Source organism: Blastocystis sp. subtype 4 (assembly GCF_000743755.1).
Source record: "Blastocystis sp. subtype 4 strain WR1 chromosome Unknown seqid_0176, whole genome shotgun sequence".
Lineage (NCBI taxonomy): Eukaryota > Bigyra > Opalinata > Blastocystidae > Blastocystis > Blastocystis sp. subtype 4.
Window position 1 is genome coordinate 1 of NW_014569371.1, and position 22,443 is coordinate 22,443.

The following is a 22,443-nucleotide window of genomic DNA, read 5'->3' on the forward strand; positions in this document are numbered from 1 at the left end:
AGAATGGAAGAATGGATACTTGAAAGATGGAAAGGTAGTGATTGATTTCGAGAGTGGAAAGAAGAGAAGATGTGGAAGTAGATGGAGTATGAGAGGTCGATTGGATGATCGATTTCATGATTGGTGGAGTTCGAAATCGAAATGCAAACGATTCTGGTTTGGATTATTGTTTTGGATTGTGATGATTCTCATTCTATCATTCCCATTCTACAAGATAGTGAGTTATACTTATATGGGTATTCGAATCGCTATCAACAGTGATGTTGTGATTCACAATTGTTGGGAATGGGAACATTTACCAATATGGTGGAGTTGGAAAGTGAAGAATCTCAGAATTTATGCCCCTTGGGTGAGATCATTTGATTTGAGTAGATACAAGAATCTTAAGACTCTTTATGTTGGATGGGGTTTCTGGTATGTGAATCAAGTTAAGATAAGTGGATTGAATCAATTGGAGAGTGTGAGTATTGATGGGAGGTCATTACAGTATCTAACATCGATACGATTTGAGAGTGAGGATATAGAATTGATAATGAGATAGATCTTCCTAAACTCAAATCTATTGAATTGGGTGATTATGCTCTATATGGCTCATATGGTACTAATGATGGTCTGATAATGAAGAGTAGTGGATTGATTGGATTGATTATAAGATTTGCCTTCATTATCTTATCTATATGGTAGTTCTTACAACTTCTATAACATGCATAATGTGATATTGGAGAGTATTTGATTGAAATGAAATGAATTGGAGATGTACCTCTATTGAACTCAAACAACATTCACCTACACCGTGATCCTTTCTACAATACAAGGACTATTGTTTCAACAAGTGAGAATGAATGATTGTATGTAACAATTAGATGCAGCTGGTTTAGAGAGTTACATTCGTAGTCACAGTCATTATCTTTAATCACTCTTTGTTTCATCAGACAAATCAACGACCATCAGAATAAGTATACTCTTTGATCATACTAACAAACAGTTCCACTCTTTTACAACTTCCCAAACTTTATACATTCGAGCTAATTCATCCTCTCTCGCTTTCAAACCATACATAAAGTAATTATCAAATCGTCTCTTCACATTCTCTGTTACTATGGCTTCTTCCCAATCTTCAGCTTTTACTGTTACTAATCGCTGAATAGCAGATTCCATCTCCATTTTGGATACATTGTTCTTATGCAACTTCACCATTTGAATATAGGTTTCTCGTGTCACGTAAGCATCAATGGCAGCGTAGAACAACTGATTCATTTCAAGTGGTCTTACTCTCCAATCACTCTTTGTCCAAATCTTATTTAATGGCTTTCTATTCTCATTATTCTATCGATATTCAAACCCTAATAACAAGGTACAGTAATCACTTAATGAAGCTCGTGATTTGAATCCTATTGTGAGAGCTGTTACATCAAGATCTAATGTGTTCATCACATTATCAAAACACTTCATTTTTAAGGCTCTATGAATGTACTCACAAAATCAGGACTACTTTTGGAGTAGCACAATATCATCAATTCCTTTAAATACGTGATATATACTCTTGTTGTGGACAATCAACTCGAACAGTTTCTGTGCTTCACAATTTGATTTCAACTCCATCAACCATTTCCCATCAATCAACCAAACACAATTCTTCCCTGATATTTGGATCAAATGAACAATTGTAGACAAATCTGAAAACCATTCACAATCCCAACCCAAGAGAGATTCTTTGAGGATGAATTGAACTGATATTCACAATACATAAAAAACATTACGTTCGTATGTGAGAATCGGAATAGAATCAATAAACACGATTTTCGTAGTGGCGGGAAGATGATAAGCCATTGGTCTTCCTTTCAATGCTTCCATTCTCTGTTGTTGATGTTCTTTCTAATGGATGAAGAAATGATGAAAATACAACTTGAGCATCTGTGATACACATACTTGGGAATTCCTTGAATTTGTACTTGGACACAAGCAGACGACAAAGCTATATGTTAAATATTCTTCTAAATACCAACAGGATATGAATACCCGAATTTTGTTAAGAGTTTATTAATGAACCATGTACATGCATCATGACCGAATTCTTCCATCGTTCCAATCACATAAGAATCCGGAAATATATCGATATGATGCCAGATATATCCAGCAGTTGCAAAATCGGCCCTTCGCTTCAATTGCGGAATCGACTTCTCACTTCGGTTTATACTCTTTGCAAGATCTAAAGTGAATCCTTTCAATCATATTTACACTTCAGGAGCTGTGCCTGGTCGTCATTAATGGATTTGGGAAAACTATTTGCTAATTCATCCAGCGCATTGTCAATATATCGAACCATCTCTTTTAACATCTTCCTTGTTGTCTACATGAAAACCAAATATCACTTCTACATAGCCTTTAACATACGATTCATAGATCATACCAAAGTCGATGAATTTGCTTATATCTGGAAAAGAGTGAAGGAATTTCATTCCCGGAACGAACAAATTCACATGCCATTCATCAGAAGCAACAACAATATGCTTGATATAGATGTTTACATGCTTCTGAATCCATTTTTCCTTCATCACAATAGGTCCATGTAACAGTTTTTTACAGTTTGGATTCCTACAGATCCCATCATTCAACCTAAACATGATAAACGAGTTTCAAATCCACAAGCCACATGTAGTTATCACATCTCTCTTTTCCTTGACTTTTGCTTTTGAAGTCGAATATTTCGATCGTGAAACCTCTTCTGGTATTTCTTTCATAAAAAATAATGAGTAACAAACAGTGTACTGAACTTCATGAATAAACGCACTTTCACTAACATTCGATTTCTCATACTTCAACAGTGTCCCATCAATCTAAATTTCACCCTCCTCAAATCTCAAACCTCTTTCTGAAGTAACCAAAACTCCTCTGTTGTCATTCTTCGTAAAAACGTTGTCAAAAACGAACACTTCTTCTCTGCAAGAAATAGATACTTCCGCTTGTATTTGAGATAACAGTGTCGAAATAGCAGAGAACAATGAGCAAGTGCATCGATTGCAAAGTGAGGAATTTCAAACAGAGTCACTACATCCGACAGTCCTCGAAGAACGTACTCCTTTGAGGTTCGTTTTCGATCCTTGGATTCCGAATTTGGGAGTTCCAAAAGTACTGGGGATTTAGTTAATTCCTCATTTCTTGACATTTCCAACAGACCCTCATTGCATACCAGCAAAGCCATGCATTCGTCCATGGACTGAATAACAACGGATTGTGAGAGCACGCAGCTTAGTCGTAAAATGCACTCAGCAATCTCGTTCTCTGACTCCTCCAAATCCCCATTGTATAAACGCATCGACAAACAGTAAAAGAACAGAATTTCAACGCAATGATAAGGAAGACAAGAATTACACTGAGTTGGGAGACTGACATCCCGAAAGTCACCTGAAGTCAAGTAGGAACGAATACAAGGAATCTGGGTTGAAGAATTGGCAACAGCTGTATTATGAATCGACTCTGGCATCAACCACCAAGGTTTCCAACTTTCAATGAGATTCTTTGTATTTCCGTTGGATATGTCACGCAAGAATTCGTCTCGAAGCGACTTTGGTAGGTCATTCATAGAAACTGTCTTGCCATCGGCTATTCGTTCCCCTAGCTGTTCAAGAACCACTTCAGCTTCATCCTCACTATCATCCGATACACCATCAAACATATCCATTGGTAAGACTGTTTGTTCTTGGGTTCTCTTCAACATTTCTGCAATTTCCCGTTTACTCTTATTTATATCTTCTTTTTGACGCAACGAAATCTCATCCATTACCTGTTTCGCATAAAACTGATTTGTACATTTGGAATTATGATTCTATCATTGTCAATTATCCCAATTTACTACGTTGTAACACTTCACAGAACAATAAGCAATCTTGCACTGAGGACAAACATACTTCGCTTCTGCGCTGTGACATCTACAAATTAATTTGCATCATTGACCACACCTACACACCACAGGATCGAGAAGTGGACAGCATTATTGTGACAACACTTTCCGTATAATTGTGTCTGAATGTTCACTCTATGGAACTTTTTCAAAGCGATTCTTCTCTTCATCAACGGCTTAGCCATTCTGCATGAGAAACGCTTTTTGAAGAAATGTATCCTTCAGTCTTTCTATTAATCTCCAAGATGGTTGGGATATTGTAGATACTTCCTATGGATCCAATAGTATCAAGAATCAGTGTGTAGGTCTTCTTCAAGCTGTTCGATGGTTACGAGGTATGGATTTCTTTTTTCGTCTCATCTGTGTTAGTTCCACTTATCTTTGTCAACTCGTTGTTCATTATCATAGATGCTATTATAGGGTTTATTGTTTATTGAAAACAGTTGAATCAATTCTTTTGAATCACTTCTGCAATACATTCTTCCTTTGATCCGTGAGGATGGAGAATCATCCAATTCCTGATATTATCCATCACTTCTTTCATTCCAGGACCCTTCTTCACGCCCAATGTATTTAATTCATTCCCCTACAGATCATCACTTCAAGGTACTGTCACATTCACAATAGGAGGAAGTCTCCACAATTCTCTCATTTCTTTTTCATTTATATATTGAAGAAGATTTTGACATCCATTCAATACATTTTCCTCACTCCCTGGATCATTGATAATCATAACAACTGCGCTCATCCTCAGCATGAGTGGCCATAATTCTCGACTCGAAAAGAGCAAGTTTCCAAGAATGATTTGATCCGATGAAGAGAACTTGGGGACATCTTGTATAGAAGCTTGAAGGAAAGGACGTAATTCATGTTCACGGTGCACAATCCAACATACATTATCAATCACACTGTTCTTCAGCTAATCATCAGAATGATCAAATGTCATCTTACTTTGAGATTCTCTCGAACAAAGTGCTTAATTAGCGGAGATAATACTGCTTGTTGCATTTCCATATGCTTCTTACATGAAATGGCTAATTGACCACAGAGGAACGAATAGTTAAAAGGATACAACAAGCAGGCCAAGCGAAGAACAGTGACTTCCCCTTCTTCAACCGATTCCGAGATGGCATGAAGATTGAACTCATTCCACACTTTACCATCCAACCTTTCATTTAACATCACATACTGAATTCCATGCAGAACACGCTCTCGAATAAACGAAAAATAGCGATGTCCCATGTTCATCAACGGATGCTCCTCTTCAGGTACACGAAAATCTGAATTATCGCAAGAAGAATCAGAAAAGAATGCATTCATATATTTTGCATCCAATGTCGTGTAGCCAGGAACTGTTTCCTATATATAACTGTTCACTGGTTAGAATATACAACTGGTATGGTAATCAAGAACAACTTTTCACTAAACTCTTCTTGTGTTCGATTCTTCTGGGTTCGCATGTAGTTTGTACAATCACCTTCCAAATTGAAGATACAATTTAGAATATTCATTTGTTCCAAGAGTTGCATCGCTCGACCAAAATCGCTTCCTTGTGCCATCTTCAACATTTCGATCCCAATTCGTTCTCGTGACACTTTTCGCGATAAAAACAACTCAATATCTGGATCCTGTGTTGCTTGTAGAATACTGTTCTCAACACAACAATTATATCTCGTGGCAAAACGAACTGCTCTTAGAATACGAAGAGGATCCTCACGGAAGGTTTCTAAGGCAGGAAGAGGTGTTCGAACAATTCGAGCTTGTAAGTCATCAATTCCTCTCATCGTGAAATCTTCCACCATTTGTGTGTTGATGTTGTAGAAGAGACTATTGATAGTTAAATCACGACGATAGGCATCCTCTAGAGGAGTACCGATTTCTACTGTAGGAATACGACTGGAGTCTGTATATTCTTCTTTGCGGAGATTCACAAAATCAATACTGCTATCTAGAATACGAATTGTTGCAGTCTCCAGATGTTTTGATTTGTCTGGATTTGCCTTGATTTTACCAATATTCGATGTAGAATAGCCCTACAATGAAGATTTGATTCAAATCCTACCTTTAAGGTCAACCACGCTGGAAGATGTTCCACAAATTCATATCCAGTCATGTTGTCAATGGCTATATCAATATCATGACTGTGCATCCCAAGAATCTAGGAATCAGCTTCAATTAAGGAAATCTACTTTGTCACGCACCCATCCTCCTGCAACTCGTAAAGTTGAACCCAAATGGAGTTCTGAATTCGCTTCCATAAGAATTGAGAAGAGCCGTTTCTCTTCATCCGTCAAAACAATTCCTATATCCTTCCTGCACACTTTGCTCATGTCAAGATTCTCCATGATTGATGCTGGTACTGAAAACTTCCGAAACGACTTGGTGAAGACTGACAACCCTCTCCAGGCTGCTGAATAAAACTACATATGAAAGGTGGATGGATGAATCACATTCCGGAATATAGTGGAAAAATGTCTGATCACAAACAAGCACTAAACGACTCTACGCAGTACTAACCAGTTCTTTGAATGAAATGCTAGTGCAGATAATCATAACAATAGTCATTCCAATCGTAATCAAAACATCCACAATAATCCATGTCATACTCAAACCCTTTCCAAGATACAGCAAGTGAATGAGTGCAGGAAGGATGTTGCACACGAGAATTGCCGTTGAACTACCAAGTAAAGTTAAGGAATGCATTCAGACCCAGTCTAAAAGGATATTAAAATTCAAAACAGCTTTAAAATCATTGAATAAAAACGCCATAATCGAAATCAAACATACTAGAGTCACTCTGAAGAAAACAGATTTATGATTGAGAATGAACAGCTTTCCTACTCTCACAGGACCAAATTTTGCTTCTATCACCTCTTCAATAGGAGATAAATATAGAGGGAATGATCCAATACACGTTACCACCATCAACAAACTAATTAGAATATTCGAGGGAGCATTACTGGGAATGGCCAACAGAATGTTTCCAGGAACACCATTATCTGTCTTATACAGGGCTAAGAAGATCACTCCTATCAGAGAGTAAATCACTGCCATCAGCAAGACAGAAAGAGAAATAGTTGTGGTGACTGTGGTTCGATATGTCTTTTTCAAATGCTTCTATTATGATAAGCAAGGAAATATACTTACCACTTGTGACAAACACATTAGGGAGAATGCGAGGGAATTGATAAACACTCCCAAATTATTGAGAATACCATTAGGACGAGGGAACCAGAAAGAAGAATCGAAATTAAAACCATATGTAGCCATTCCATAGATAAACAGAATGATTAATGAAATCACCAAAGCAACTAACCCAAAGGATGAAACTCCTACTAAAAGAGAAGGATCTTTGAGAAGACAGAGAATAAGAGCGATAATAGTAATGAATGCTTGGAGAATGGCTCGCTTGAAAGTAGGGTGTGCTGATTTGACGGGAAGTCCATCAACAAAGTCAGTCATCACAATCTAGAAGAATTAGAGAGATAAGAAAGAGAAACCATAGTTCCCATTGCCATTCCGAATAATGTAACAATGGTAGCGATATTAAAAATGATGTAGCCAGCCTTTCCCATAGTCTAGGAGTCAGAAGGAACAACAAACATGAACAATGTAACAGAGACGTGCATAGTCGTTGTTAGTTTGAATTCCTTTCTATATGGGATTAGAGAACAACAACAACCATACCACTTCCACTCGTTGCGATTTGTAGTAAATAGTAACAAGATGATATCCTGAAATGATGTACAAAATAGCAACGACCAAAAAGAGAACAATTCCAATAATAATTCCCGTCTACACATCATCAACTACCAAAAGAAACAACATTCCACATGCCATAGGGAATAGCCAGACAACCTGTTCCAGCAATGGATTTCATTAGATTGATTGCTAGCTACGAGATCATTCCATTCTTCCAAAATCATACCTGCTTCCCTGTTAAGGTTCCTGTATCCTTCTCCTCTTCAGGAATAGGGGAAGGAGTCCACTTGTCACTCTCCACATTCGTTGGTGACTCTTTAGTAATAGGAGAATCATTCCCGCGATCCATCTTCTCCTTCTCCCCGCCCGTTTCGACAGATTTCATCTCTATTACCAGATCCGACATTCTTCTGACAAATGGTACCACCATTACCACTGGAAGAACCGCGGGAATTGTCTTTATCAATCGCGGTTATTCAGTGGTCACGCGACTCTGCAGAATCTGTGCTTTCAGAAAGGAACTTCAACAAACAGAAAAATAGTCTACATAAATGTTTTAAGCAGTGATTTGAAAGAGACAACTGTACAAATCACCATAACAACTACGGATACGGCTGTCAGTAACACATCACCTATAATATTCGCCATTGTCATTTGCTTTTTCATCAAAATGAGATGAATTAGACATGGAAGAATCGATGCTACAAGAACAGAGGAAGAATTACCAAGTAGCAATAAAGGAATCAAACACTATCAAATACACAAAGGATATTAAAACCTAAAATATCAGAGAACGAGGGAACCAAAGCTGCCACGATTGAGATCAAGATTATCTCAATCACTCGGAACAGAATGTATCTCTTATTGGTAATAAAATACTTGTTGGACGTCATCTCTCCCCAATCACCTTCAACGACTTCATGAGCAGGACCCATGTAGAGAGGGAATCCACCAATGCAGGTAACAACCATTAAAATACTAACAACAATATTGTAGAAAGAGTTTGATGGAAGAGCATTGAGAATATTACCAGGGACTCCAGCTACAAATCAGAAGAACCAAGTGGACGTACTGGGAGAAGAAGCAAACAGAAGGAAAAATACGATTCCTACAACAGCGTATATAATGGCCATCAATACAACAGAGACTGCAATTGTATTGGTGATGCGAGAACGATATGCTTTCTTCACATGTTTCTATGAATCAGGAAGTAGGAACAGTAACTAACCAATTGAGAAAGTAAGAATAAGGTGAATCCAAGAGAATACACGAGAATTCCAAATTTGTTGAAAAAGTCACTTGTTGAAGTGGGAAAGAGATAAGAAGTATTATAAGAGAATTTTGATTTGGTTATTCCGTAGATGAAGAGGAGAACGAAGGAGATGACTAATGCAAATAAACCAAAGGAAGAGATGGTAACCAATAACGAGGGATCCTTCAACAGGCACAAAACAATAGCCAGAATTGTGAGAAGAATTTGCATGAGTGTTCGTTTCATTGAATAATTGTCAGTAAGAAAGGGAAGGGAAGAAAGGAAATCCGTCATCACAATCTATGGATCAGCTGAATCGATTAATACTACCATAGTTCCAATGGCTGCTCCATACAATGTCATTAACATAGCAAAGTTGAAAATGTAATATCCTGGTTTCCCCAGAGCCTAGAAGTTACAATGATCATGTAGACATGCAATGTAACAGATACGAGCATAATCATTCTGAGTATGAATAATACCATTCCCGATCTAGAAGTAATTCACAGAATACAATTTGTACATTCTTTCGTGCACCTAACGTATTCTGAATCGTAATCAGAATGTATGAAGAATAGATGTAAAGGAGTGCAACAAGGAAAAATAAAATCAATCCCCAAATAATTCCAACCTATCCTTTTAACATGTCCCATTATAACGAACACTCATAATAGCATTTGGAACTGCCAAAGAACCAGTTCCAGCGATTCCCTTCATAATATTGATAGCAAACTACGTTTCAAGCAAGAAAGGATGACAAACCTGAACACTATTCATCGTTCCATCCTGTTCAACCTGTTTAACTTCGACATCAACTTTCTTTGGAATCGAAGTTACATCTTGAAGGTTCTTATCTTCGTTGCTTCCTTTTTCGTAGGTTTCCTTCGGGCTATCATTTACTACCACTGTTGTCGTCTCATTATTCGAAACTTCTTTCATTTCAACTTCGCTCATCAGTAACAGGAACTCGTGAAAACTGGAAATGTGACCAATCAGGGAAAGGGTTCCACGGTTTCTCCTGTTGACGAATCGGTTGAACTCGTTTCTTTATCTTTATTCGTCCTTTCAGAAGTGATGTTTGGCGAAATCGATCCAGTGAAAGGCGAAGAACGAGCGGTCAACAAGAGTAGCTCCTATAACAACAAGGAATGAAGTATCGCTGATTGAAGAATATGAAATAGGAACATCAAGACAAGTTAAGATACAATGATTCTTCCGTTTATCCTTCTTCTCTCTGTTGCATTTGCAGCAGCAGAAAACAGGGAATCTTGGTCTCAACAACGAGTTTCAATGGTGAAAAGGTGTGATTCTCTTAGATTGACAATTACTATCAGAAGTTGTATGACGAATGCGAAACTGTTACTTGCAAGGAGTTTAACCGCTATGAGAATATGAATTGTATTCATGAGTGTATGTTTTGTTCCTTTCATTTCCCATTAGGTATCTGCAAACAGTGCTACACAAAGATTTATGAAAGGGAACCTGTTAGTACATTCGGAAGTATTCATGTGTAGTTGGAGCCAGGGGAAGTGGACTTCCAACGAGAAGACGATTTTATAGTTTGTACCAAGAATTCTATTAGGAATGATCTCATTTAGCTAGAGTGTATGTTTTGAACACACAAACGCTTTAAGTTACATGGTTTGGGATTTTAAATATAAATAAGCGAACTGAGTCTCACTCTCCAAGCGCTCCAACATCTCCACATTCTGCTGAATCGTAGCCGCATTCTTCACAGCCACCTCAATTAGTTTATCATTCTTAGATCGCTTTACACTAATCCCTTATCCCTTTCCTCCATTCGTACAATCCCAAATCAATCCCTTCTGGCAAGGTCAAATCCTTTTTAAGCACTGGTACCGTCATTTCAATTTGTTTCTCAATGGCCTTTGCCAATTTCATCTCATCCATCCAAATACAACAACCCCCTTCACTTGTCAATCTGGTATTGTGACAAGTTCCTCGGCGATTTCGGATCTTATTACAAGTATGATACCACACTTTCTCTTCATGAACACTCACCAGACTGAAACTCAATCCAATTGCATCACTTCGACCCACTCGTCCAATTCGATGAATGTACTGTTCCACACTATCAGGTAACGTGAGGTTAATCACGAAGGGTAATTCCTTGATATCGATTCCTCGAGAAGCTACATCAGTACAGATCAAAATTCGAGTTGAACCATTCTTGAACGACTTCAATCAACACATCATCATCACTCCTACTTCTAAAGCGAATTTGCGACTAGCAGTATCACGCATACCAGCTAACACACAACAGCTATAGGCTCCTCCCATTCCTAAAGGATGATGAGCACTACAAAAATAAGGCCAATTTCTGACAACTTACTCTACTTTCTGACCATTGCCTTCTTTAATGAAAAACGATTCTAAATTATCGCAATCCAGATTTGTACGGCAAAAAATCTATTCATAAAAACGAGAAACTGTGGAAACAAGAACACGATCCATGGCAAACTTATCAATGAGCTGTTTCACCAGGACCAATTTAGCTCGTTTTGTAGCTTCTGAAATATCGTCTTTGTCTGTTAGTTCATGAGGAAGGGGCTTTCTTGGATGAATACCATCAGTGAAAGGAGAAGGGTTCTGAATGTCACAATCAGGAGAAAGCTCTGGATCGAGGACATCCACAAGACAGAACACTTGTTGGACCTAACGATGATTCCCTCTTTCTTATCATACTCGATCTGGAACATAATCACGACCCTTCAAATCAACCCAAATTGGATTCAGACAAATTGCATTCGCCAGATTCTGAATGCTGGATGAATGCAAAGTTGCCGAGAACAGACATGTTTGGAGACGATATTCACCTGTATGTGTCGCTCTCGCGGGAATTCGACCATAAATCTTCATGAGATTGTCATTCTTGTCATCTTCCAATAATCTTCCAATGAATCTATAATCATAATCTCATACTTATCAGCTTCATCCAGAATGAAGAACAACAGATTCTCTAAACGCATTCCATGTCTGCACATTGCATCATAGAAAATATCTTGCATTAAATCCTTCTATCATTCCTACTTGTCGTACTAACAACAATATGACTCATTTCCAGCATTCTCTTCTGTTTGACGTAATCAATCTTTTCACCTCCAATTAACAATCCCTTGAAATCAATCATTCAATTTATATACATACAACATGTATTGAGGGATGACTCATGAAGGATGCAAAATGAGTTAGACATTCATATGTCTGTTCTGCTAACTCTCGTGTTGGTTCCAGAATTAGTGCTAACACACTACGATTAGCGGGTTGTGGTTTTGTTTTCGGTGCTACTGAGATGGATGAGTATTCGAGAGGAAGTGATTCAAAGGGAGCAGAGAGAGTAACACAAATGCTACTATCTTTTAAACAGACTGTTGGATAATAATGGAAGGCTGAATTGATGTTTGAAAATGCAATTCCTAAATCAGTACCGTTCTTGGAAAAGGAGATGGTACAAGCATCGAGATCCAAGCAACATCCAATCACATCTCCAGTTGAAAAAGTATCTCCATAATCGGAAAATACATTTCCATTCACTTTCTTTCCAGTTCCTCCATATCCATATCCTGTTGCTGAAACACCCAAATTCAGTTTATCAGTTAATGTACTCCATCCAACACGACAAATTCCATTCGCATTTCCACAAATACGACACTCGAAGTAATACTTACCACTCTTGGTAACTCCCATAGATCCACGACATCCTGCCCATTTAGATGTTGAATTCGATACGGTTAAACCATCATTCCTACTTGTGACCAAAAATTACCTAACCTACGAAACTTCGATCCCTTCTTCACTATCCAAATAATTCATACAAAGACCCATATCATCTTGAGCTATCCATTACCTCGAATCTCAAAGCAACTACGATGAGGAGCTTCTAACTGAAGCATCTCCCAAACGATCTGTAGGACAGGAAGTCCAAAAGCCTAGAATTCATACTCGATTTCTTAGTTTTACAGCAGTTTTACCAGATCCTGTAGGAGCCGCCTAATACGTCATCCATAGATCGAAATCCTACAAGCAGAACATCACCACCTCCTAAAATCAAAGGAATGGCTTCTTCTTGACAATCAGTGGGACGCCTAAGAATGACAAGCGAATTCGAATTCACGACTCCCAACCCTCATTCTGGATTGCCTTAATAAGTTCATCACAAAGACCCAGTCTCTGAAAATCCATTGTAGGAAAATATGATTAAACGACTCATTCATTAAGTATAAAACAAACATCTCTATTGCTTCATACAACTTCCAGGACCTGCAGGAGCCTCTCTTCCCTGCAAGAACGTGGGCGCAGCAGCAATGCCTCTCCGATTATACTCACAACGAATATAAGGCAACCGAATACGAGCTTGATTCTCATCTAGCAATTCAGGTTGAGTCCACATTCTTTCAGCAGCAGCAATGGCTCGCGGCATAATAGTACTCTCAAAATCACTAATATCAACTAGTTTTCATAATTTATTTCAATTTTCCTACCCCATTCGCCCCACATACACACTTCTCCTCCATATACCAAATCCCATTGTTCTTTCGGAATATCCTTCAAGCTAAACGTGATTCATTTTCAATCATTCAAACAAGTCATTTCCATAATAATACTCCCATGTCTCCCACAACTGAGGAAGATACCAATGTTTGTAATTTGACATAATTGCTCTGAATCCATGCTTCACAACATCTTTCAATCGTTCTCCATCACCTAACCATATTTGTACAATCATATCTTTAGGAAGGATTGATTGATGATTCGCAAATACTTCTTCCCACACAATCGTTTCACGGTTGTATTTCTTCACCAATTCATTCACACGCAGAATGAAGTATCCATATGCATCATTGGCAGTATAATTGTGAGCATCAAGCCACTTCTTCACATGCTCCACCTCTGTCCAACAACGTGTATCCACTTCATCTCCTCCAATGTGCATAAACTCACTTGGGAATAATCCACTCTCACCAAGGAAATCATTCAACATTGCTCCAATTACATCAAAAGTGTGTTCTGATGATGGATCCAAAGGACTCGTACACTCTTTGCTGGGACATAATTCCGGATCTATTGATAATCGCGGTTATTCGATCCTACCTCCAATACACCACGAAGAAGCATGTCCGGGAACATCCATCTCAGGAACCACATGAACACCTCGAGCCTTAGCATATTCAACAATCTCTTCAACATCCCACTACAATGAATGTATATGCATGTTCTTACCGCAGTATATCGTTCTTGAAGCGAGAAAGATCCATCCCACATTGTTGCTACAGAAGGAATCTGGACAGGGAAGGCTTGATCATCAATCAAATGCCAGTGAAGGACATTCAATTTGACCCAAGACATAGCATCAATGATACGCTTAATAGCACGGATAGGAAGGAAATGACGAGACGAATCAATCATGAGAGATCGATACTAGTGATGACAAAGACGAGGATAATGTACATGCAAGAAGGGTTTATCAGAAATATCGTAAGGAGTGTGCTTAATGACATAAGAAGCAGAATTGAAGTCAAATTGGATCAAAAAGAGAAGAGAATTCAGAGCATGATACACTCCGTAGATGTTATTGGCCTTGATTTGAATTGCTGAACCATCCGAAGGTACTACCAGAGAATAGCTCTCATCCTTTGTAGTCTAGAGGAAAACCACCAATACATTCGGTACGACAAATTCAACATGTTCTTCAGCAATTTCAATCACAACCTCCTTAATTGCATTCTCTGGAGACGACAAAACATGATGCACAAAAATGGTTGACTTGAATCTGTATTTATCACAAATCAATACATGTACCTGACAATAGCATTATGCAATTCCTCGCTTTGAATATTCGAACGGAAGCGGAGGTGAATAGAATCGATTGCAACAGTATCATTTCCACTTTGATATTGCACGGGCATGGGCCAAAGAAGGATTTCAGGCTCTTCTCCAGTTGGAACATAGACTAGATGTGAAAAGAACCAACTAAGACTTACTGCTCGAATCTAAATACGTGTCCACACTTGTCTGCAGTTCAAGGTTAGGACAAGCCTTCTTCAACCATCCATGCGTGTTGAATCCGACACAGCCTTCGGTTTCATCGCAGATCTTCTTTAGCTCCTCAGGCTAGCAAGTAAACAAGATTACTGAATCATACATCTGTCGATTCGACCTTATGGATATCATGACCAGAACAATCTTGTTGAGTGAACTTGTTGTAATCTCTTGCGAAAACAATAGAGATAACGAATAGAATGCAAAGAACTCGTTTCATGTACTAGAATCTAATGTCTAAGTTGTCTTATCGAAACACTATTGAGGGATAGGGATGAAAACCACGGGAATTCATACTAACAAACACAAACAACTAATCACTTATTACAATAAACTGACCGAATCTAAACATCAATCCTCATTTCATTTATCACTTCTCCAATACATTGTACTGCCCCCTGATGTGATTCCCAACAAACTTATCGTCCTCAGAAACAATCACAGTTCGACCTCTGCGCTCCATCATCGTATCAACTAGAGGAATGAAGGCTTCATTCGCATCTGTGTTTACAACCACAAGAGAAGCAGGTGAAAGTGTTCCAACACTCTTGAAATACCACTTTCCAGTACTTGCAGGAGCGTAAACACAGATTATCGTAATTGCCGGTTCATGGACGCGCATCACCTTCAATTTCCATTCTCTACAATGAATATATCCCCAATCAGCGTACTGACACAACGGAGAATCAACATACAGAGTAATGGAATCACACAAATACATTTGAATGGGCCACAGTGTTGAAGCAACAAAGAACGAACATGAAGGATCTACCATAAACAAATCCAAATGGGAGTTACGGAATACAATTCCACTTCGAAGAAGAGAAACAAGAAATCGTGTTTGATTGGAGAATGGAACGATTTCGTTCGTAATTCGAAGATGACTTGAAGTTATTCCCTCTAAATATGATTCTATCAACATGAATCAACCAATCGATTGATGACAGACTTCATCCATTGTAACTACAGGAATCGTTTCAACTCGTTGTAAAGCCTATACATGAATCATTGAGCCAAGTTCAACAGAATTCGTTAACAGGAAGGGTTTCTCCTTGGAATGATAAATCAATTTCTTCTTTATCACAAAAACTAGTTTACATTCCCAATTCATTTCTACTCAAAGGAGATACATCCATCACTTCGATAGAATGCTGAGCTGCAACTGAGAGAATCATTGTTCCACATTCTAATGTAATAGTTCCTTCTGGAAGATATTCTAGAAGGACTGAACGAGCGGCCTCATTGAATATCATAACATCGAACTGATGTTGAGCAGAATCAATCGATGCCTCTTTGATTCCCTGATAAGGAAAACGTTTGTTCAAAGTGGAAACTGTTATGGTGCGAGCAGTAATCAGAATCTAGAATCACAGAATGATCCTGGAACTACTGGTTTGGAGGATTGTGTAATAGTAGATCGGAGGATTGAAAGAAGATGTGAGAGCAGTTCAGGAGGGATATATGAATTCACATCCAGATAGACAAACAAGCCTCCTGATTGATCTGAATCCTCCTTCGAATTCTTGGCAACTTCACCAATACGGGATAGTAGACTCTTCATAAGAATGTACTTATCTGGATTCACTCTACAAAATGACAATAGCTCAACACTTCAACAAGAATGAAATATCTCGAACGACTTTGGAATGTCCCTTCACAAGGTTCTTGACAACCACACTTTTGGAAAAGAAAAGACGTTGCAAATTCGGTAGGGAGAGAGAACTCATGCATTGCATGGATACGTCGGGAGCCTTCGAACCAATGGGATTCATCTATCATCATAGAGATCTTCTAAGCCTACTGGATTCTCAAGAGCGCTGAAGACAATTATAGGAACATCCAAATCTTTTTTAATCAGTTCCTGTATTGTTGTAGACTCCATTTTTGGATCAAATTCCCATATAAGACTATCAACGCGAGATTGGTAATCTGACACAAACTGGTTTACAATCTGATTATTCTTCTCTCGAACAGACTTCACATCAATCAGATTATCCTTACTGCTCTCATCCGCTTCACCATGGAACGAATTCGCTATCAGATTTACATATTTATTTCCAGATCCAATGCTGTAGGATTGATCACCACGGATTCTCGTGAAGAACCTATATGCAAAGAAAAAGGCCCCAGCACAACCAATCAGTATAAGAATCAAATAACAAGAATAGAATTGTTGACTTGATTCTTGTCGGCGTTTTCGGACGGTTGTGTACATGAATCAAACAAACAAGTATTAGTCTTTAAATACTACACAACAGACACGATTATAATAATCCTCCGTAGAGTGAAAATATGAATCTAACGAATTCTTAAACATGTCCTGATCTCTACACCTCACTCTTGTTTCCCTTTCCTACCGAATTAGTTCCAAATCCTCTCGATAAAGAACAGATAACTGTCGTTTGATCTATACTTTATCCATCCAGTTCGAATCTCACGAATAAGCGATATTCCTTCGAATCAATATTGCTATATCGATGATGAAGCAAAATATTGTAACATTTCTGTAATTGGACAGAATTGATCCCAAGAGAACAACGAATTCGCTCTATATCATCCTTTGTAAACTCCTTAATCCCTTCAGACATCAAGTAGGATAGCATAATCACATTGGACTTTAAGATACGACAATCAACAACATCACGAACAAACGTAAACTCTTCACAAGGATCCTCCACAGTGAACATGTAGTAATTACAGCATCCTGATTGATTCTCTTCCGAAGGATATGAATTGGGAAGATATTGTGAAGGCGACGTGTGCATCAGAATTCGATAAATCACATCAAAAATATGAGCTGAATGACCCTGCTTTTGATAACAAGGAAGAATGAGAATCTGACAAAGACGAAGGGAATAGCAAGGACTTGTGAATGGATTTGTGAAGACATAGAGAAAACAGTATCCAACTAAGATCCAGTGATCATTTGTGGTGGTATACAGAGTGAGAATCAACCAGCGATGTTGGGAATCGGGAACAACTACAATTTCGCTTGCTCCATCAATAAACCAATATCCTAAAGATTGAATATTATTAAAGAACTGAACAGATTCAGGAGAAGTGAGAGTAGATCTAACCAGTCACAATTCCACAGAATATCAACAAGAAAATGTTAAATTCCTTTTCCTGATACATATAGGAATCAAGAAGGACTCCAGAAGGCTTGAAATCAGTTTCACTTTGGAAAATGCGTTCTATGAATATAGTACGATTTATATTTGCATTTGGAGCAACCCACTTTCGTACCTTACGTATTAACTTCTTCTTTTCTACAAGTGAGGATAAGAAGTAACTGCTACCCTCTGCTACAGAATCACATGTCACATATACACACATCTGCAATTGAAAACTCTCAAAGAAGCTACATCACCAGTTGATGGGTTAAAATAGATGTCCACATGAGGATTCTGGACTCCAGTGATCTTTTCATTCTCAAATATTTGATGAGTCATTCCAGGTTTGAACTCTGGACACAATTGCACCAATCGTTTTGTCCCATTCTCCAATTCAATTACTGTCACTACAATATCAAACCCGATACAAAGAATCACCTTGATGGAATACAACACATTCATTCGCATCCACTTCTGTTTCATCATCCAAGGAATGGATCGTCATGTCTTCAGTCGTTTGTTCCGTTTCTATCTATCACAATCACAATCCCACATTCAACCATCAATTCTTCGTTTCTTAGCATCACCCTCCATCTCGTAAGAATCTTTTTCGGTTTTCATCAACTTGTCTTCCCCAACAAACAAATGATTGAATTTCATGGACTAATTGACGGCTAACAACATCCCCTCGACTACCCAAATTGCGATTACAAAGGGGACAGACATGGTGTACACTGACGCGGAAAACAGTAAAACCGATTATTGCTGTCACAACAAATAGTGTGACAAATCCAGTAATAATAATAGGTTTCTCGTCATGGAACTCATCGAGAAGATACAGGAAGAGCAACAGCAAAACAAATAACAGAACTGATGATATGGCTCTACAATTTACCGTTTATACAACTCCTACAGTGCCTTTCGACGACCTTGCAGATTTGAAATTACATTTCTCTGACATGTTTGACAGTATATCGTTGTAGGACGATCGCGAAGAATCAGCTTCACATCTTGGTACGTTCCACGTCGTGGTTTTGGAACAGTATTCAAAGGGACAGTTCGGGGTACAGAAATGACATTCTTTTCGGGATCCGCCAATTTTGGAAATAGAGAAGAAGAATCAGAAACAGGCTTGTTTTCAGGATGAAACGGACCCGCTGGATAGACTGGAGATGGATTCATTGAAAGGATTTAATACAAAACCAGTCGTACACGAAAAGAAGACACGATCATAACAAAACGAAGAATCTTCCATTTTCATAGCTTCCTACGATAATTAACTATATGGATTCCTTCGCATCTCGTTGAATACAGAGGTTACAGATCCTAATGTACTTGAACGGTACAGTATTGTTAATCAAGGACTACTATACGGTTTCCCTCATTATCTCATCCAGTGTTTCTCTATCTCCTTCCTATGGATTCACCAAAATCGGAACATCGAGGTAGGTTTCGAGCGTATAAATGAATTTCAGATGAATTATCATCCGATAGTGATTGTATGTATCGTTGTAATTATCCGGGCTGTACATACGAAACAAATCGTTCTGCGCATCTGAAACGCCACGAGCGTATCCACACGAATGAAAGACCGTACAAGTGCCCATTTTGTGATTATTGCGCTTCCCGATCCGATCACCTCAGACGTCACTGCAAAATACATGGAAAGACTCTCGGTACTTCTTCCCGTTTTAGTCGCTCCGTCAACAAGAATAGTCTATTAGCGCGACCTGTATCCGTTAGACGGATTCTTCCAGGTCCTATTTGTGTTTCATCTCAGTCCGCACTAGATGAGGGGAGTATGTGAGACCACGTAGAAGTAACCTGTAGCTCTTATTCTTCTTCAGTTTATACGAAAGTGCAATATGGAGGTTATGAAGGCTTCTGTGTAGTACTTCTATCGCGCATTTCTTGTTCTTTGAGTTATTCTTCATTCTAGCGCCAAGCATTGTTTGTTCAGAATAATAGTGACTAATTGGAGTGTTCTTGCCCTTGACACCAGAATTACACAAATAACTGTTCTTTCGATGTTGATTTGCTTCTGGATTATAGTTGGATTCTTGTTATGTTGATATTGGTTCGTTTTCTCATAGTTAGTTATGCCAAGTAGCTCAGTTTGTCCAGATGGATATGTCAACATCACAATTCGATGGCACACGGTGGATGTGGAGCATAAAGATCGATTTCAATTGGTTGATCCTGAAACAGAACAAGTTATTTATGAATCAAGGAGCCCTAGCAACAGTACAATTGAAACGCAATCCACTTGTATTATAAAGACCAAAGATTACCAATACTACCTTTATATGTTGTTTGTGGATGATATGTGGATTGATGGTGTCTGGATAGAGATTCTCGGTATCTATGATAATCGAGTCTTCCAGGCTACATATTGGGCTGGTAGAATTAAAGTCTCCCTGTTGAATCCAATCAACAAGAATGATGAATGGTATACTTCATCTCAATTTAACAGCAATTGGTATCTTATGATATCCGATGATTGGGATACGGTTTCCCACTCTACGACATCAGGTTCCTCTGCTTTCACATATTATTGTAAATCATTCAATGGATACAAAGACATGGCTGCTTATGAAGTTCAGTTCTATTATCGTCATGGGATTGTTGTGTATATTGATGGACTTGAGATCTATCGTGATAACATGGAAGAAGGCCCTGTTCTACCTACAGCCAAACCAATTCATGAATATGAGAGTTATTCGTATCGTGGTGTGATTCGATCAGGTTGTGAAGTATCTGAAGGAACACATATCATAGCTGTTGAAATCCATCGGATTCGTGCTGATCCTGTTGATTTTGATTGTTGGTTAGCTCTCTATCAGAGTAGTTCACCTCAGTCAAAGTTTCTTGTCTATCCAGTTCCTGTGGATGATGTGATAATTAATGGAGTTTCATGCCCACAAGCATTTGATTACTGGTATACTTCCTGTGTACTGACTAGTCCATTCTATCCTGATTCAACATTTTTTACGTATAAGATTCGACCTTCTCAAGTTCATTTGTGGGAATATGGAATGGATGACTTAGATAAGTCTGTCCAGCAAATGAATATTCGACGGTTTCGTTTGTATTCAGATGAAGTAGTTGAATCGTACACTCGAGTCATATCGACATCTGAACCCTTGGTTGGGTTTGATGCAAAATATCAGTATAACAGTTATTCGGATCATTATGATGTGTACATTACGAAGGTAGGAGGTATTCCTTTTCAACTTTGTGATCTTACACCTTATGTCTATGGTCTGACGGATAATTATGGATCGGAGAGACTAGCTTATGAGAGTTATTATAAATTGGAAATGAATGTGTATACTGCTATTATGCCATCAAATTGGAGAAATAGAAAATGTGTTGCTGTACCAGATCTTCCTGAAGGATTGAATTTTGATTATTGTGCAATTGTTGGAATTCCCGTGGTTCTTCAGTCCAACAATTCCTACACTATTTTTGCATTTGATAATATCACAACAACGTACTATTCTCTTGTTATTTCAGTTATTGAAAAACAACCAGAAAATGAAAATGATACTTATTGGTGGATAATTGTGGTGATTGTTGGATTGATCATTTGCTGTATTGGAGTTTATTTTTGGATTCTTCATAATCAGGAGAAGAAGAAAAAGAAACAGATTATACTTCCTGTGATTCAGCGGTATTCAATGACGGATTTAGGCACAGAAACAGGATACACATCTCCATCACAGTTCGTCATGTCAGAGCCAATCATTCCCTCTTTACCATCACCTCAACCTATACCTGCCAGAGAAATTCCTATCACTTCTACCCATCCATCAGAGTATTCTCGTCAAAATATTAATGTTCATTCTTCAAAGCGGTATGTGTCAGTACTAGTTAAACCAGTAGCTGATGATCAAGCAGAACCTGTGGTGAATCAACCTTCTATTCAATAAGCTGTTATCTGTATTGTATTCCTTAACCTTTGTTGCATTATAGTTGATTGTCTTCAGGTGTTGTTTGTTTGATTCAGTTGATAATCAGTAATAGAAATGATGATTCATACTGATTCAAATGAAAGAGAAAAGAACAGCATTGAGACTTCTCAGCGGGTCCCCCACACTGGTACTAACTCAACTCGTAATGACTTAGCTTCCTAGATCAGACGGGTTAGGGCGCTTTCCACTAGATATGACCGTTCTTGTTTTCTTTCTTTCACTAACCCTTTTCAACAACACATTCAGTTCATCATTCTTGTAACTGATAATAGTCACGGGAATTATTCTGTCACTAGTTATTCATCATATCATTCATTTCTTATTTCCATTTATATCTACACTCTCATATCATATCAGTTCTATTCATATCTCATAATTGATGGAGATCACTATTGTACTCACCCCTTCTCAATCAATTTGTTATCATTTCATTAATTCTCA

The 22,443-nt window shown here is 38.2% G+C and overlaps 10 protein-coding genes across 10 annotated transcripts; 2 read left to right on the top strand and 8 right to left on the bottom strand.

The window, feature by feature from the left end:
- Positions 1-232: 232 nt before the first annotated feature.
- On the top strand, positions 233-733 carry JH06_2877 (hypothetical protein; the record flags this gene model as incomplete). Its single annotated transcript, XM_014671276.1, has 3 exons — positions 233-512; positions 542-625; positions 654-733. The coding sequence occupies 3 exons, from the start codon at positions 233-235 to the stop codon at positions 731-733; spliced, it is 444 nt and encodes a 147-aa protein (XP_014526762.1).
- A 2,127-nt stretch (positions 734-2,860) lies between these two features.
- Positions 2,861-3,992, bottom strand: JH06_2878 (hypothetical protein; the record flags this gene model as incomplete). The annotated part of the gene is made up of 3 exons (XM_014671277.1): positions 2,861-3,826; positions 3,857-3,929; positions 3,964-3,992. The coding sequence occupies 3 exons, from the start codon at positions 3,990-3,992 to the stop codon at positions 2,861-2,863; spliced, it is 1,068 nt and encodes a 355-aa protein (XP_014526763.1).
- Positions 3,993-4,349: 357 nt separating this feature from the next.
- Positions 4,350-6,159, bottom strand: JH06_2879 (tRNA nucleotidyltransferase; the record flags this gene model as incomplete). Its single annotated transcript, XM_014671278.1, has 6 exons — positions 4,350-4,487; positions 4,518-4,820; positions 4,853-5,260; positions 5,293-5,934; positions 5,964-6,059; positions 6,091-6,159. The coding sequence occupies 6 exons, from the start codon at positions 6,157-6,159 to the stop codon at positions 4,350-4,352; spliced, it is 1,656 nt and encodes a 551-aa protein (XP_014526764.1).
- Positions 6,160-6,403: 244 nt separating this feature from the next.
- JH06_2880 (hypothetical protein) lies at positions 6,404-8,009 on the bottom strand (the record flags this gene model as incomplete). Its single annotated transcript, XM_014671279.1, has 8 exons — positions 6,404-6,578; positions 6,666-7,018; positions 7,049-7,369; positions 7,402-7,479; positions 7,505-7,555; positions 7,589-7,696; positions 7,728-7,796; positions 7,830-8,009. 8 exons carry the CDS (start codon positions 8,007-8,009, stop codon positions 6,404-6,406), a joined length of 1,335 nt encoding a protein of 444 aa, XP_014526765.1.
- A 337-nt stretch (positions 8,010-8,346) lies between these two features.
- Positions 8,347-8,736, bottom strand: JH06_2881 (hypothetical protein; the record flags this gene model as incomplete). The annotated part of the gene is made up of 2 exons (XM_014671280.1): positions 8,347-8,645; positions 8,676-8,736. The coding sequence occupies 2 exons, from the start codon at positions 8,734-8,736 to the stop codon at positions 8,347-8,349; spliced, it is 360 nt and encodes a 119-aa protein (XP_014526766.1).
- Positions 8,737-9,263: 527 nt separating this feature from the next.
- Positions 9,264-9,794, bottom strand: JH06_2882 (hypothetical protein; the record flags this gene model as incomplete). The annotated part of the gene is made up of 4 exons (XM_014671281.1): positions 9,264-9,347; positions 9,370-9,486; positions 9,519-9,587; positions 9,618-9,794. The coding sequence occupies 4 exons, from the start codon at positions 9,792-9,794 to the stop codon at positions 9,264-9,266; spliced, it is 447 nt and encodes a 148-aa protein (XP_014526767.1).
- Positions 9,795-10,489: 695 nt separating this feature from the next.
- On the bottom strand, positions 10,490-13,058 carry JH06_2883 (ATP-dependent RNA helicase; the record flags this gene model as incomplete). The annotated part of the gene is given in 14 exon segments (XM_014671282.1): positions 10,490-10,631; positions 10,663-11,054; positions 11,085-11,158; positions 11,222-11,285; positions 11,322-11,531; positions 11,562-11,778; positions 11,799-11,833; positions 11,920-11,991; positions 12,027-12,621; positions 12,652-12,712; positions 12,724-12,805; positions 12,819-12,866; positions 12,898-12,961; positions 12,991-13,058. The coding sequence occupies 14 exon segments, from the start codon at positions 13,056-13,058 to the stop codon at positions 10,490-10,492; spliced, it is 2,124 nt and encodes a 707-aa protein (XP_014526768.1).
- Positions 13,059-13,110: 52 nt separating this feature from the next.
- On the bottom strand, positions 13,111-15,135 carry JH06_2884 (beta-hexosaminidase like; the record flags this gene model as incomplete). The annotated part of the gene is made up of 10 exons (XM_014671283.1): positions 13,111-13,325; positions 13,358-13,428; positions 13,460-13,937; positions 13,968-14,067; positions 14,097-14,294; positions 14,325-14,516; positions 14,547-14,646; positions 14,676-14,826; positions 14,858-14,987; positions 15,019-15,135. The coding sequence occupies 10 exons, from the start codon at positions 15,133-15,135 to the stop codon at positions 13,111-13,113; spliced, it is 1,752 nt and encodes a 583-aa protein (XP_014526769.1).
- A 1,931-nt stretch (positions 15,136-17,066) lies between these two features.
- JH06_2885 (histone acetyltransferase type b catalytic subunit) lies at positions 17,067-18,622 on the bottom strand (the record flags this gene model as incomplete). Its single annotated transcript, XM_014671284.1, is given in 9 exon segments — positions 17,067-17,162; positions 17,176-17,242; positions 17,273-17,322; positions 17,354-17,987; positions 18,019-18,109; positions 18,125-18,184; positions 18,286-18,435; positions 18,467-18,556; positions 18,589-18,622. The coding sequence occupies 9 exon segments, from the start codon at positions 18,620-18,622 to the stop codon at positions 17,067-17,069; spliced, it is 1,272 nt and encodes a 423-aa protein (XP_014526770.1).
- Positions 18,623-20,127: 1,505 nt separating this feature from the next.
- On the top strand, positions 20,128-21,960 carry JH06_2886 (hypothetical protein; the record flags this gene model as incomplete). Its single annotated transcript, XM_014671285.1, has 1 exon — positions 20,128-21,960. The coding sequence occupies one exon, from the start codon at positions 20,128-20,130 to the stop codon at positions 21,958-21,960; it is 1,833 nt and encodes a 610-aa protein (XP_014526771.1).
- Between the last annotated feature and the right edge of the window lie 483 nt (positions 21,961-22,443).